This window comes from Vulpes vulpes, chromosome 15 (genome assembly GCF_048418805.1).
Source record: "Vulpes vulpes isolate BD-2025 chromosome 15, VulVul3, whole genome shotgun sequence".
NCBI lineage: Eukaryota > Metazoa > Chordata > Mammalia > Carnivora > Canidae > Vulpes > Vulpes vulpes.
In genome coordinates, this window is record NC_132794.1 from 59783510 (window position 1) to 59800410 (window position 16901).

General features: G+C 35.1%; 1 protein-coding gene across 1 annotated transcript in view; it reads left to right on the plus strand.

The window, feature by feature from the left end:
- UNC13C (unc-13 homolog C) overlaps positions 1 to 16901 on the plus strand; it is a 589248-nt gene that overhangs the window by 486769 nt on the left and 85578 nt on the right. Inside the window, exons 27-28 of the mRNA XM_072738579.1 lie at positions 8354 to 8442; positions 13908 to 14057. Of these exons, the coding sequence (XP_072594680.1) occupies positions 8354 to 8442; positions 13908 to 14057 (239 nt within the window). The remainder of the gene's footprint in view (positions 1 to 8353; positions 8443 to 13907; positions 14058 to 16901) is intronic.

Below are 16901 nucleotides of genomic sequence, written 5' to 3' on the forward strand. Positions count from 1 at the left end.
AAAGGTTGTGGTGGTGTATGGAAGCTGAGCTTTATGTTCAGGTTTCTGATCTGTCTTCACCTTTTCTTTTTAATGTACATAGAGATATAACTCACAAGTTAATACGTTAATGAGAATCAGTCTCTTTTTCAGCAATCACAAAGCGAAATATAAAATATTAGATGTCTTAGATAATAAAATAGACAATTTAAACTAGTTATATCTTCCTTTTAGTTCTAAAATTGTTTCCGAAGGCAATTTGCAAAGTTTTTTTCTATTTAATAGAAGAGTCTATTGTTGCCAGTTATATTTACTGGATCTGTAGGGCAGCAGGCATTGAGTTAGGAGGTTTATTAATGGAGTCAGAACAATTAAAGTAATAAGGTTTGGGAATAGAACCCCCCCCCAACACTTTCTAAATTTGAAAATATCTCTTAAATGAAAGTTGTAATTGTTATGTCTCACCCTGCAACAATTGAAAACATAAACTGAAACCTCTAGCTTTTTAATGTGTAAATAGCTCTTAAAGGTGGGATGTCATTTGGATGAATTCAGTAGAAGCAAGCAGCTATTTTTAGATATGGCAGTAGATAACAAGGAGAACTGAATGTTTGAGGCAGTGGCCTTTCATTTTGGCAGCATGCAGCTCTTGCAGGGTTTCTTTTTCCTCTGAGCCATCTCTACAATTATAGTTAACAAATCGGATTTAGTATAAAATCGAAAGAATAATGAAGGCCAGTCAGGAAAATTGCATTGAGGTAATTTAATAAATATGATTATGAATTTAGTGGTAACACCACAGAAAGCTCAGCTAAGTGCTAAGCTTGTGAAATTAAGAAAAGGTGTTAGCTAGCAGGCTGAGAAGTTTCTGAGCGGGTGACTCAGGTCAGGATGAAATATAGACTCAGCAGGTGCTGCTGGTCAACTACATTGCCTGGAGCATTCCCAGGAGATCACAGGGTCACTCTTGTGCCATCAAGTCTCTTTTGAAACTAACCTTTCTCTGAACCTTACAAAAACTTGAGAGAATACAAGCCACAGCCAGGAGGGAGGAAAAAAAGAATTTAACTACCATTTTCCATAATAGATCTATTTTACTGTTTTGTGATCCTCCTCAATTGTTTATGCCTGCCTTCACAAACCACAAATCAATATAACCAGGCAAACTTCTCTAATCCAGCCTGACTCCTTCTTCTACTTGATTGAGGAGCCTGCAGGCATCTCATGCAAATGGCTCACTGATGAATTATGTCCCCGTGGATTAATGTTCAACAGGTACTTAGTTCAGCTTATCGAACAGACTATATTCACATCACCCAGCAGTAGATGGATGCAGTAGTGTGAACAGCAGAGTGGGAAAGACAGACTGAGACAGGGCATGAAGGCAATTTTTACAGAATAAATTCTGAATTAAATTATGTGCCTTGTTTCTTCTCCTTAATCCTTACTCTGTTAGTTTCATGGTTAGTCAGTCAACAGATGGAGCTAAATAAGCCCAAATTTCCTTTTCAGTCAAGATATTGAACTTATTTTTAATGAAGATTTTCAGATGAGACTTTCCTTAAGAAAATAACTTCTTAGCTGCTTCTCTATCCTCATGTGTCCCCCAGATATGTCATGGAGCATGGCACATGGTCTAGGCCTTGGTTTTCCCACTTTTAAGAAGGAGGAAATGGTACTGTATGATTTCTGAAGTTCGTTCTAATTCCAAAACTCTGGTTATAAGGACAGCAACCTTGTTAGCAATCCACAGAGTAAAGGTCTAGTCTATGTGTTGTAGGTGAGAAGGAAAAAAACCTGTTTAAAGTAAAAGGAAAGATGTCATGTCACTCATATAAGGTTTGAAGGTATAATTTTTTTTTAAGTACAGAGAAGAAAAGCCCTTTTCCCCCCTTTCAGTTGTCTAGGCTGAAGAACGGAACTTAACATATCTCAAAGGCATTTTAGTTGATTTGAAGCACAATGACAGTTGGATTTACTGCATACTCTCCTTAATTAGGATGAGAGACAGCTGCTGATGTTCAGCTTTTGAAGCCAGAAGTTAGAAGCATGAATTTATATAACTGATACTCAAGCATAACAGTTCATGCAAATCCGAATGGCATAAAGAAAGTGTCATAGTCTTTCTCTTAAAATGGTTTTGTGAATTGTTAGGGAAGGTCTCTCCAAGAGGACTAAAACAGGAAACAAATGACAGGGTAGCATTGGTGGAGCTAGGACAGATTTTTATTTTTGTAATGCAGAAGACCTATATGTTTTTAAATTTCAGACAACATATTACAGTACCCATGTTGGATGCCATAGCTGCACAAAGTGAATTAGGGCATTTCAAGGAGAGCAATTTCCTACTGGATTCACTAGGGAATGTTCAGTGATTTCTCAATCATATATTTTAAGTTGAGCTAGCCATTTTAGGATGGATAAATTTTGGTTAAATAGAAGGTTGGAGAGAAGTGATATTTAAAAAACAAAACAAACAAACAAAAGAATAGCCCAGATAAGATTACCATAAATTACTTGAAGCGTTTCCCTTGTTGAAAACCAACTAGTAGGGTCAGTAAGTTTAGCCTTTATTAAAACAACTTTAGGAATGGCAGGAGAATAAAATAGAAGATGAAATAAGAACACAACTTTGAGATGCTTGCATTATAGTCTAAATGAAAATAATTCTGCATCAGAAATTGAAGAGGATAGGACAGATGGATAAAATATTTCAGAGATATTATCAATCATATTTGATATCCAAGTAAATGGATAGAATCCAAGGTAGAAGGCAAAGAGGAGTCAAAGATGATTTTCATATTTCTGCCTTAAGCAACTGTATGCTAGCAATCAAGTCAGGGACATAAAGATGAGCAGGTAATAAGTTCACTTTTTGATATGTTGACATTTAGATCATCCAAGTGGAAAAGGCCAATAGGCACATTATGAGAATATAAATATAGGCATATTATGGGAATATAAACATGATACTCAGGCATCTTGTTAAAGCTATAGATATTGATTCAGGGGGTCATTAGTGTAGGGGTGGGAGTTAAAGACATAGGCATGGATGTGATTGCTCAAGAAGATAGGATAGAGTGAAAAAAAGATGAGGAAGAGAAAAATGGACATCAATTAAGATCTAAGGAGTATACAGAGGAAGGGAAGTCAGCAAATGAGACAGATGATAGGCAGAAAAATAGGAGAGCTAGGAGAAGGTAGTCTCTGGAGAAACAAGGAAGGGATAAAGAACTGGAGAAAGCAACAGTGAATGCAGGATGAGTATGGTGAATAAAGTTATTGGAGATCACATTAAAGAAATCACTGCTGATCTATATGTGAACATTTCAGTGGAGTACCCAGAGCAGAAACTATACTAGAGGTGATGCGTATTTAAGAAATGAGGTAATAATTCTTACATTTATGTTGTAAATAGTTTGATGGTCAAGAAAAGAAAAAATATTAGCATGATGATGATGATGAGAAGATAGTACCAAATAAGTTGGGCTTTTTCTTCCATTTGTTCCATTTTTTTAACAAAATGTTGTTTGAGCACATATATAGGATGGGGTAAAGAAGATAATGATGGAGAGACAGAAGACAGAAAGGGATATTTGATGGAACAAAATCCAAAAGAAGCAATCAAGTTGAACAGTGCTTTTCTTGGAAATGAGACTTTCTTTTTTCATAGAAAGAGTTATGAAATTTACATTTATTAGAGGATTTTTTCTGCAAAAATCTTCAAGGTATGAAATCTACCAGTCTAACAATCAAATATTGGAGCCTGTATAGATGAGGACCACAGAATAATCATCCTCCCCAATTGGCACTTACTCAGCTAAGCAAATAATGGAACTTTAATACTGATGAGCTGAACAGGAGGAAAAATAGCCTAGTAGACTGAAAAGAACAGAAAGGAAATTAGATAGTAATAAACAATGGAGAAAAAGAATAACACACAAAATTTCTTCCCATGAAGCCTTTATTTTTCAAGAGTAGGTATTGAGTTCTTGGAAGGGTTTAAATGCCACCTTCAACTGACTCTATCTCCAGCAAGTGCCTGATAGTTGAATTAACAATTGCCGTTTTAAAAGGGTGAAATAACATGTACTCCCTTCACATCCCTTAGGGAAAGAATCTATTGCTGGTGAAAAATGAAAAAACAAACAAAACATACAGAGTGGGTATGGTAACCATATCTTTGGAACCAAATGAATATCAGAGCATAATCTGACATGGTCTGACAATGAAATAAAAATTTGAAATCATGACTAAGTTTATAACTCCAGAATATATGGTTGCTAAGGAATGAGAGATTTCAAATGCAGAAGTATTCTATTAATAGTCAATGCAAATTATCACTCCAAGGAGAAGGAGGACTCTGCATATCAGGATTTCCTTTGAGGGAAAATTTTCATGCTTCTTTCTGCCCTCACCTCCTGCCTCAAATATTTAGTAAATGCCTAGGCATGCGGCAGCAGACACCCAGAATGGACAGCTAGGTAAGATAGATTTCAGTGGAAGAGACAGATTAAAAGGAGAACAATTTAAAGAGAGAGTTTTATAGACACTCGCAGTAAATAGCACAATTAGTACAAGCTCCTAACTGTGTGGGGCCAGAAACATGGGGAGGGGGGAGAATTGAGGTGATAAGTAAATTGTCTTTTAAAGGAAAAGTAGAAGTGGGCCTTAAGGAAGAAGAACTTAAAAGATAACTTGCATGCTAGCTATCTCTTCCAGACAGGTTATTTATATTATCACAGCTCAGTGGTGTAAAATATCTCAGTGGTGTAAAAAGTCCAGATGGTACCTATGTATGACTATGGTTCATTCTGATCATTAGAACCACACTTTGCCAGCCTTGATTTTGGAATTCTAAAACCTTTCATGGAGTGTGGGTAAGATCAGTTTTGAAAGCTTTACCATAAATTCAGAATTTGACTCTGTATTCTTAAATTTTTCTCTATCTATGGAGCCATTTATTGTTTATTTTTTGCCAGCCAAGTTGCTTAGGTACACATGATAATTCAGTTTCTAATTAGAATAAATTTATTAACTGTGACTTTTGAATGCTTCATTTCTTTCTTTTTTTGTTTTTAATAATAACAATACAAAAATGCAGTTATTTTTGATATTTGATGTCATATCAATGTTAGAACAGGCTAAATTTTAAATCTTGGGGGGAAAAATTCACAACTGATATATTTCCTTAAGGCCCACTTCTACTTTTCCTTTAAAAGACAATTTTCCTGTCATCTATTACCTTTTCAAAGTAGCCAATAATTTTTAAGATGTGCTATTGGTACTTTAAGCAATAAAGGCTGAAAGTCCAAGTTGTTATTCCATATAAACTTGAGGAAGTTTGTGGTAGTAAAGAAAATTTCTTCAATATGGGCACATAAAAAAATGCAGAACTCAAGAAATGGTTAATTTTCTGCCTAAAGGGATTGTTTTATAGCTGGATGAATATGATATTTATGATAATTATTATTAAAAAGACTGGCAATTGAGCCTCATAATTACTGTTTCTGTTTTAATGGCATGATTTGGATCAGATAAACATCAAGTACTTAAACTAAACCTTTTCTTCTTTTGCCTGGTTACATGACAGAGGCATTTGTCTGCACCCACTTAGAAATTTAAGCTTCCGTCAGGAAATGAAAACTGTCATCCAATATTTAAATTGCTATAGATTTGACAGTTTCATATATTCAAGCAACAGCCAATTATTTGATAAGAAATTTCCATTCACAAAATACCAAAGGTGGACTAAAATAATTTTTGAGAAAATAGCATAATTTTATCCAACTGACCTATCTAACCACTATATATGACTTTAAAGTCATTATCTTAGCAGGTGAAAAAAACTTCAATATGTATAACAAACTAATATGAAGACAAAAATATACTTTTTACATAAGAAGCAACCCCATTTCCTGAAGAAAACTCTCCTCTCACTGCCATTTCCTGGGAAGTGGCAGGTGTGTGGGTAGGGAACTACCACCTATCACCCCAAGTGGCTTATCAAAGAGTGGGGAGCCTGAAGAAAACCAGAGAGGGGCTTCTTTATCATTGCCATTCCCCAGCCATCTTATCCAAATGAAATCAGGTTAAAATTGGTATTAGGTTGATGGCAAAAAATATAATAAAAAAATTCAGCCTGCATGCTTCCCTAAGATTTGGACAGGCAATTCACAAATATTTTCTTGGTTAAAGTTTGAGGAGTTATGGTTTATTAGAATATTTGTGCTTTAATGCCTATTAGTGTCTTTTTAAAAAAATAAGTAATTATCTTTCTGAATCATTGCTTTATAATCAGTTATAGTTTAATGGAACTCTCAGAAAGCATGAGACTCAAGGATATTCCATTTTTCCAACACCTAGAGAAATTTATATTTGCTATACTAGCTCATGTGTCTGTGGGTAAGAGCCATGAGCCTGTCTGTTGATAGGGACAGAAAAAAGATAAAGTCCGGAAGAATCACATTGGCTCTATAGAAGGGCAGCAAAAACTAATGCTGAAACCACCAGAATTTGAGTCAAAGTTAACATCAAGAAATGTGTGGGAAATATCAGGAAGGGAGACAGAACATAAAGACTCCTAACTCTGGGAAACGAACTAGGGGTGGTGAAAGGGGAGGAGGGCGGAGGATGGGGGGGAATGGGTGACGGCACTGAGGGGATCACTTGACGGGATGAGCACTGGGTGTTTTTTTGTATGTTGGTAAATTGAACACCAATAAAAATTAATTTATTTAAAAAAAAAAGGATTGATCTAATATCAATAGTCAGATATACCAAATGAAATTTATTTCCATTCAAGTACTTTTAGTCATGTTAATACAAGCCAGAGCTACCCAGCATGTTGAGATATATAATATATTTCTTTCTAACAATTTCTTAGTACTGGAAAATGCTCTTGAAGCATTATAGTACTTAATGATGAGGACTCCTGACTCCTAGGAGTTTAAATTGATATTGATATTGGATCCTGTATTTTTTGGTGTTTTTCTTGGGTTCTCCTTTTTACACTAAGTTCTCCTTTAATTTGTTCTACTCCCAAAAGTTACTTTTATCCTATTCCTGCTTTTCAATAGTAGATCAGCTTGTGTAAGAATTATAGATACTAATGGCAGGAAACTAATTTCTAAAGATTCAAAGGAAGGTTGACTTAAATTTCAGAGAATATTCTAGATTACATGAATTCCTATCAACTTGAGGCAGTATATCTATTACAAGTCATTCTTTTCTGAAAATTGGCTTGCAAAAAACATAATGAACAGAGTAAGTTTCAAAAATGCTAATAAAGCTTGTGTTGACCCTGAACTTTAATTACAGAAAATATTGTGTCATATAATAGGTTGATGTATTTGTTTATGTTTATGTATAGTATAGATTTTATGGTAATAGTTAACATTTTCAGAAATACAACCAAATAAAAAGAATAGTTGACTTTTAAAGTTTGCATTGGAGGCAGCCTGGGTGGCTCAGTGGTTTAGCACTATCTTTAGCCCAGGGCGTGATCCTGGAGACCCAGAATCGAGTCCTGCGTTGGGCTTCCTGCATGGGGCCTGCTTCTCCCTCTGCCTGTGTCTCTGCTTCTCTCTCTCTCTCTATCGCTCATGAATAAATAAATAAAATATTTAATAAATAAATAAAGCTTGCATTGGAAAAGCAAACTTTGAATTTAAGTTATCTTAATTATTTTTTCTTTTGACCCATATTTGGTCAGTAGCTTAACTTCAATTTATAAATATTTGAATACTTAAAGAAAAATGAAAATAAGATAATAAACATTGGATCTTGAACTCTGAGCTGCAAAATGGCATCTAGGAAGAAAAGTCAGGTCTATCACCTCATAGAAACATTGGAGTGCTTGGATAAATTATTTTCCCTATTCTTTTAATTCCATAATTAGAAAAAGATAAAAATACCTTCAAATAAGCTACAATGCATTACTCAAAATTATTTTATCTTACTGATTTGAATTTTTAATAGGCTTGTTTATTTACAGGGATATTAAAGATTGACATTTTGAAGCAACATACATATTCAACTAATGTATAACATGATATATTTTTGAGGTTATAAAGTTACCATGTTCTGGAGATTATCTTGTCATGCCTTGCATCCCATTGCTGTAACCAACAAAGGCTTTGCTACCTAGCTCTTATTTGTATGCATGCCATGCATTTCAGTCAATTTTTTCATATATATTTAGAATTTCCTAAATTTTGCACTTGAAGTCAGAGGTTATAAAAAAGGAAAAGAAAGAGGATGTGTGTGTTGTGTTGTTTGAAGTTTGCCTTATAACAAGCAAATTGCCTGTAAGAGAAACAAAAACATGCTTTCTCAGAACTCCAAAGTAATATTGTTTATGGTCTCTCTGCAGCTAGACCCTGAAGCTAGTACTATTCTAAAAGAACTTCAAGTTAAACTCAGTGGGGTTCTGGATGAGCTCAGCATCACTTATGGTGAAAGGTAAGTGGCCTAAGTAGTTATTATCGAACTGTGTTAGGTTTCAGCTACTAGTAATCATACTTCCAAGCTGTTCCTCTCCTCTTACTGGCTAAATCCATTTAACTTCAAGAATCAATTCAAGCATTATCTCCTCTCAACAGTTATTCAGGACTCAACAATTGAACAGTGGTGTCTTGCTACATGTTTCCCAGAACCTTGTATAATCCTCCTTTTGGGTAGCATGTTAAACAGTATGCTTTCAGTTCTGGTTTACTTGCCTATCTCCAGTAAGCCATACATTCCTGGTAGAAACCACATATCTCATCCCTACTTGAAATTCTGGTGTTTAGAGCTCAGCAATTTGCTGTTGAAAGAATGGAGGGTGGGAGAAAGGCAAGGAGAAAATCTTTACATACAAAAGAAGACTGAGGTGCATGTATGCCATTTATATCAGTAGTTGCACTTTCAAATAACTGAATCCAACCCCATAACCTAATTAAGTCAGGATTCTAGATTTTAGGGTTTAGAATTCTTAATTACCCCATGAAATAGTAATGGCAAATTTTTCCCCCTATTTAAAAAAATAAATTAACTCTATTTGTCTATAGTGTGGCTCTAAAGAAAGAACAATTCATCCTAGATAAACTTCACTTTGGTCCTATAGGAAAAGGTCATTATATCCTTATCAAATGTTAAAATAGAAAATCAAACACATCTTTGAAGAGGTTCATTAACTTCATACAGAATTTGCTTTAAATATTGGTTCAATAAATGTTGATTTATTGTGTTCAGTTCTCAAATGACACTATAAAAATCACTCTATTGGCTAATATCTTGTTTAGAATTTCTGCATCCGTGTTCATCAGGGATATTGGTCTATAATTCTCCTTTTTGGTAGGGTCTTTGTCTGGTTTTGGAATTAAGGTAATGCTGGCCTCATAGAATGAGTTTGGAAGTATTCCATCCCTTTCTATCTTTTGGAACAGCTTTAGTAGAATAGGTATTGTTTCTTCTTTAAACGTTTGATAGAGTTCCCCTGGAAAACCATCTGGCCCTGGACTCTTGTGTTTTGATAAAAATCACTCTAATGGTGAAGACTAGGTATCCCTTTGGACCCCACTCATCGCTTACTTTTGGATTTTGGAAAGATACATAATAAACATTCATTGATTAAATATGATAATTTTATATCAGACTGAAAAGAAAAAGACACTAAAAGGGTCATATATTTTTTTCAAATATAGCAATGATGCAAAGTAAAGTCCCATATTGCCTTTCTCTTTATTTTCATGATTATGTTCATTGTCTTTATACAGCCCATCTTCACAGCTCAGGTGCTGATCTAGAGATAGCCTTGCTGTATTGAGTGCAGAGTGATTGCTCTGCCTTCTGTTTTGTGTTGTTAGCTGACCTCGATGATTCTGCTTATTTGGCCTAGATATTAGTAAGCAACTTGGGGATTCTGTTTACCTGGAGTTGGAGATGTAGACAATGTCCCGGAGATGTCAGGCCTCGTCGGCTCTGACTTGAGTGACACTTAGTTGATGGGGACCTTCAGTCAGCCATGTTAGGCTGAATGCAGGCTTCATTGTAGTTGTGAATTAATATGTGGTTAGCAAAGACCATTGCCTTCAGCTGGGAAGGAAAAAGAATATTTAGCAAAATCAGGTAAAATAAAATGGTGTCAGGGAGAGCAAGGGGTGTTCATGGCCTTATAGGAAATAAGATGACTAAACAGGATAGAAATCAGAATAGGAAGATAAAAAGTATATTAAAATTACTTTCTGTACTACAGCCAATTCATCCTTATGAATAAATACTTTTTAAATTTTGTTTTGTTCTGTTTTGTTTGATGGAAGGAGTGGAATTCAGTTTATGAAGACTGTAATATAAATTATAATTTTAAAAATGTGAGCAAACTTTAGTTATGAAAAAAAGAGTGATGTTCTTAGAAGGGCACTGGAAGTATTTTGTTCATATGAAGCCAGCTATTTTAACCTAGATATTGAAACTCCTGGTTATCTGGTACCATTTCTTCTTAATTTTTTTAAAATATAGGGAAGAATTCACTATTTTGTGCACTTAGGGCTAGGATTATTAGAATAAACAACTCACATGTCATGCTTTTCTTATAGAAAGAATGATTATTATATATCTGTTGGTTTGAATTTATTTCTCACATGGTCAACCAGATCATATACACTGGTGGGTGGGGAGCCTATAATGATCAGGGTGACCATGCTGTGAAGTCAAACTGGATCATTTTAGTCTGAATGTACCCTCTTTAAGAGTCTTAATTAGCAGTTTAGAGGTTTAAAATTAAGTGTGTAATTAATTGTCCCAAATCTATTTTATCTGGTGTTATTAAAACCCACAATTAAATAATTCTAGTATATGGAGCTGGTAGGATGATTACACATCACAGTAAAGGCGGCTCAGAGCCAAATCACACATCTGAAGTCTGGGTTCATAGGTTCTTGACATGCTCACAGGGAACCCACTCATGACCGAAATAAAGTGATATCATTTCAGTGATATCTCAAATATGTTCTTACATGTTTGAAAACTTGTTCTGCTTAGATTTCTCCTTACATTTTGGACTTTGGCTCTTGGTTTACTGCATTCCTTTTAATGAGGCCTTTGGTACCAGTGACTAGCTGGATTGAGTAAAGAATTCAGGAACATTTCCTGGGAATTCTCCTGTTAGTATTTGGCTTCATGAGGACTCACAAAATCCATCATTATTAACTGGTGCCATGTTTTTTCACAATGATTACTATAGACTTCTCTAACCAAAAAATGGATAGAGAAAAAACATTTGGGGCAAATTTACCAAAAAAATCAATAGAAACAAAAAATTTTAGGTGAAATGCAGGTGTTGGTTCACCCTGGATCAATGCTAAGATAAAATGTCATTATCTCTGACACATTGCTAACCCTTCCTCCACATGCTTGATCTCACACACCTGGCTTCTGGTGGGAGTTCACCACATGGATCTATTGTGGGAGAACTCACTTAAACATTGTAACCTGACTATCATACCTCTTTGCTCCATCTGTCTCCACCTTGGTACGCTGATTTGAGAACCATGCAAAAGAAAGTAGCTATTTCAAAGGTAGTTATTACTATAGTCAGCAGGATCAGTCATCCAGTGGTAATCAACTAGTTCAAACTTTCCACCATTATTTACCTTTCTTTTCTATTGCTCCAAGTATACCACCCCTACCCTCACTAAATACACACACCACCATCTTCATCACTTAACTTTCTCACCTTCTCCACCACGTCTACCACTACCTTCCTCCATAACCACTACCTGACAAAAGTCCAAAGACAGGTCTAGCCAGATAAAAGCCATTTGTTCATACATCTGAAATCCTTTGGACTTGAGTCTGAAAGAGACACATAGTATTTTCAATATTTGTAGAATGCATGCATGCATTGATTACATACTCTTATTCTTTCTATTTAATTAATAATGGAAGCATTATATAGTAAAAATTTCTAAACTTCTCTATAAAAATTTAGGACTTGGTACAGTTGGATACCTTTCAAATAATATGGACCCTATAACCTTTGTGTGTGGAGGAAGAAGAGGAAAGGGACAGACTTGATTGCAATACTTTTAAGATGGTCTCTTTCCTTCTAATCATCACCATACCAGTGACAGGACCATTTTCCAAGATTTCATTTAATCCCATTCTCCTAAATGTTTTCATCTTGCCTGCTTCTATATCTGTTATAATTACTCTTCTTGTTGGAAATGTGAAAATGACAGACAAAATAGAAGAATGGTGGTGATGATGAGTCTCCGTTACTTAAATGTCTTACTTTGTGCCATTTACTTTAATAAGGGATATAAAGAATGAAAAATAATGCTAAAGATTACTCTTCATAGACTTCTTTAAGTTCTTAGAGTGGTGAGGTAATAGAAGTGGGTGTAAGGAGGAGGGTCCTTGATACAGTCAACAATTTTTTTTTTTGAGCCATCTTTTTCTGCTCTGGTTCCATGGTGTGGGTATATAACACCAAAAAAAAAAAAAAAAAAGAAGAAAGAAAGAAAAAGATCGGTGCCCTCATGAAGCTTAAATTCTATTTGGAGCAACAGGGAATAAACAAATAAAAAGTATGTAGTGTATGAAATAATAGTAATAATATACATATATAGAATAATATTGTAATTAAGAAAAAAAAGAACTGCAAGGTAATGGAGAATGATAGAAATGTCATTTCAGGTTAGTGTTCAAAAAGACTTCTCAAAGGACCTCACATTTGGCATATTCCTGAAATAAGTTAGGTCAAGAGACCCATGAGAAATTTCATGGGGGAGGGAACATAACAGTAGCCATGAGAGAAGAGTGTCCTCAGAGACTTCTAAAAACACTAAGGTTTAGGATACTTAATAAAGAATTGTTAATGAATATTGGGTAGGAGAGAAACTCATTTGACTTCTAAGTGGAAAAGTTTCATAGGAATGGAGAACACATTAGAAATCAGGTCCGCTGGGATCCCTGGGTGGCACAGCGGTTTGGCGCCTGCCTTTGGCCCAGGGTGCGATCCTGGAGACCCGGGATCGAATCCCACGTTGGGCTCCCAGTGCATGGAGCCTGCTTCTTCCTCCGCCTGTGTCTCTGCCTCTCTCTCTCTCTCTGTGACTATCATAAATAAATAAAAATTTTAAAAAAAATTAAAAAAAAACCTTAAAAAAAAAATCAGGTCTGCTGATGTGTATTGGAATTACCAGTATACTGATCACATAAAAGCCATGAAATGAGATACAATTGCCAAAAAAAAAAAAAAAAAAAAGCTATATTTGATGGAGAAATGGAGTAATCCAAGGATCAAGCATAGATGATTACAATGTAGGATTGCCAGATATGATATAGGATATACACAATTAAATTTGGATTTCAGATAAACAATGGGTGTATTTAGTATACATATGTCTGAAATACTGCATGGAGCATACTTGTACTATAAAACGATTCAGTCTCTGAAATTGACATTACCTGGGTATCCTGTCTTTTTATTTGCTAAGTCTGGCCACCCTACTCCAATTGTTAGAGGTAAGGTAATTGAGAAAGGAGCATAGGCATTGAGGTTAGGGGAAAGCCAAGAGGGTGTGGAGTCCGAGATGCCAAGTGACAAAGGTGTACCCACATGTCAAGAGTCTTTCAAGTACAGTCATTACTCCAAACAATGCTCAGAAGAACTCTCAGCTATTACTGTGAGATATAGGGCCAAATGAACCCCCACTCAAATTAATTTAACCTAAAGAGTGTTACTTTATTCTGCTTTATGTATATGGGTCCCAAATAAGCTTTCATTGCGACAAAATTTTTTGCAGCTGAACAAGAAGTTTGAAGACTAATGAGCAAGGGAATTCACACCATTTGAAACAGATCAGACTCCTCAGAGTTGAATTAAACAGACACAAAGGAGTCATAAAGGCTTTTATTTCAGAATTAATATTCCTTATTTTTAGTTTCCAGCTTATCATTGAAGAGTGTATAAAACAGATGAGTTTTGAACTAAACCAAATGAGAACAAATGGAAATATTGCATCTAATAAAAACAGTGCAGCAATGGATGCAGAGATTGTACTGAGACCCCTCATGGACTTCTTGGACAAAACGTAAGTTTTCCACTTGGTCTTCTCTTTAACCATTGCCCTAAATTTGATTGATATGGGTTTAAGGAAAAAAATTGTTTTCCTCTACATAGGACAGCTTTAAAAAAGGCTTCTATGGAAGTACATTAATTTCATTAAAAAGGAAAAGACTTTCAGTTCATTACCAGATGTAAACAAAAGCAGGGATGGCTTTATGCAGGAAAGGAAAAATGGAGAAGAAATAAATCTTCGTAAATAAGGAGTTTGGTGTTCTGAGGGGAAAGAGCATTAGGATTTGATGCTCCTCAGATCAGACATTGTTTTGCCTCCTCTTGTATACCTAAAAAGCCTGGGTTGAGTCTAGAATGTCTGATTTCATGTCAGAAACCTGAAGAAGAGAATAACATAAATATGACTGGAATTAATTCAGCTCAGAGGCAAGTAGACTGCTGCCTGACCCAACCTTCAATAATTTATTGAGCACCTAACTTTATCAAACTTTATTCTAGGCACTAGGTAGTGATGAAAAAGAGTCAAAATCCCTGACTCCATGGAAATGATGGTCTCATTTTGCTGGGAGTTGAAGTCTTTGTGACTAACTAAGACAATGTTCTTAACTAAAAAGTCTTATTTTTAAAAACATTTATTTATTTATTTTAAGATTTTATTTATTTATTCAGAGAGAGAGAGAGAGAGAGAGAGAGAAAGAGGCAGAGACACAGGCAGAGGGAGAAGCAGGCTCCATGCAGGGAGCCTGATGTGGGACTCCATCCCGGGTCTCCAGGACCATGCCCTGGAGTGAAGGTGGCGCTAAACCGCTGAGCCACCCGGGCTGCCCAGAAGTCTTGGTTTTTAATGCTCCTGCTAAATCCCTACTCTTACTAGTTCTAATTTTTTAAGTTTGGAGTAGAGTCAAAGCAACTATATTTTAAAATGTGTCTACATTGATCTAAAACAACCAGAGACATGATGTCTTAAATAGTGATATTTAACATCAGACTGAAGGTAGAAAAGTAAAAAATATTTCTGAATGCCTATCAAGGGACCAGTATTATGCCTGGTCGTTTGCATATGTTTACCCCATTTAATATTGCTGCAGCAAATTAATTAATACCAAAGAGACTAAGATAAATAAGGCCACAATACCTTTCTTTAAAGAAAGAATTAGTAGGGAGGACCTCCTTTTATATAACTTATATTTTAATTCCATTTCCCTTTCCTTAAAATCTTATCACATAAGCAAGACTAATGTCCTTATCACTTTAATATTTGATAGACAAATTAAATCTTATTTTCTGTTCTTTATGAGGAAATATCTAGGAGATAGTTTAGCAGGAGGGAGGTAGGCAAGTGATGTAGAAGAAAGAAGAAAGGGAAGAAAGACAGAAAGCCTTCTTCATTTCTTTAGTTTCTTAATGTAGACTTTTACATTCTAATTTCCTACACAATCCCTTGATGTTTTATCATATAGATGGCTCTTTTCCGTGGCCAATATGGAATCAATCACATAAACACACCACCATTCTGTCATGAGTGTGGTAGTTAATGGAGAGCAGGACAAAGCAGTCTTAATTCTCTTAAACCTCCTACTGGAATGCCTTCTGGCTTTAGACCTCTAGCCAGCAGTTTGAAGATATGTCATTTATCATTAGCAAAACTTAAAAAAAAATATATATATATATATACTGTATAAAGTATATAAAAGTGTATAAAAAATATATATATACTGTAACCAAATGTTGTAGAACATACAGAAAGTTCTAAGTTATCCTAATACTGTTAACTACTAGCTGTCAGAACTTGAACCCATTTCACCATCTGCAAAATGGAGCCAATACATAAAGTTGGTGGAATGTACTTTTCAGCACAGTTCAATTATTTTATTGTCTTGATTTTATACTTAGAATTATATATCATTATATCATCTTCTATATAATTTTTTCTAATTCCTACTAGAAAAGGACAGTATATAAGGATACAAACAAAAACCAGAAGCTTTAAAAATTTGTGAAAGTTTAAAATTTTTGGAAAGAGATAAGAGGTATGAAGAGTTGCAGAAATTCTCAGAGCTAATAAAAAATGTGTAACCATAAAGCCATTTGTTAGGGGAGATTTTTAAAAGTCAGGTATTCTGTTCTCAGGGAGCCAACAGGTTAGACAGGAAAAATAAGGTACACAAACACAATAGGGTATAAATTAATAATTCCTTATTCAGACCATCAGTAGAAAATTCCATTTGGGTTAGATCTTTCAAGATGGATAGGACTTAGAGGTATGGAAGTGAAGGATAGGCATTCAAGGGAGGGAGAACAGCTGATATAGTTTACATGAAAATCTGACCAACTGTAAGACAGTAAATGTCTATTGCCAACTGGTATACACGGCATTTTAAAAATTGTCTGGCTAATTGGTCTGTGGTCAACCAATCTAGATAATTCAGTTTCCAAAATATAGGCTTTTCAGCTTGCATTCATTATACAGTTGGTTAACTGACTAAATTAAGGAAGCAGTTGCTAGATCTCCTGTTTGTTCATTTAAAATGAGGGTTGGAAGTCTTCAAGGTAGCTATGAGGAAATCCCCTTAGAAGTAGTGTTATGTTATAAATGTATAGACTCTCTAAATAAAACATCTTATTTCTTTGTTTCATTTTCTTCACCAAGACCTCACCACTCTAAAAAACGAAGTGTAAACTCTCTTCCCAGCTGGCAGAAATCCCATGCAGAGCTGCAAACATCAAGAATTTTATACCTATTCATTCGTTTCCAGTCTAAGTAGAGTTAGTTGGCATGCCAAGTATGTGGGCTAACCATATATACAAGGTCAATTCTTAAACCCAAACCTTTTGAAAATGGAAATAACACATCTGT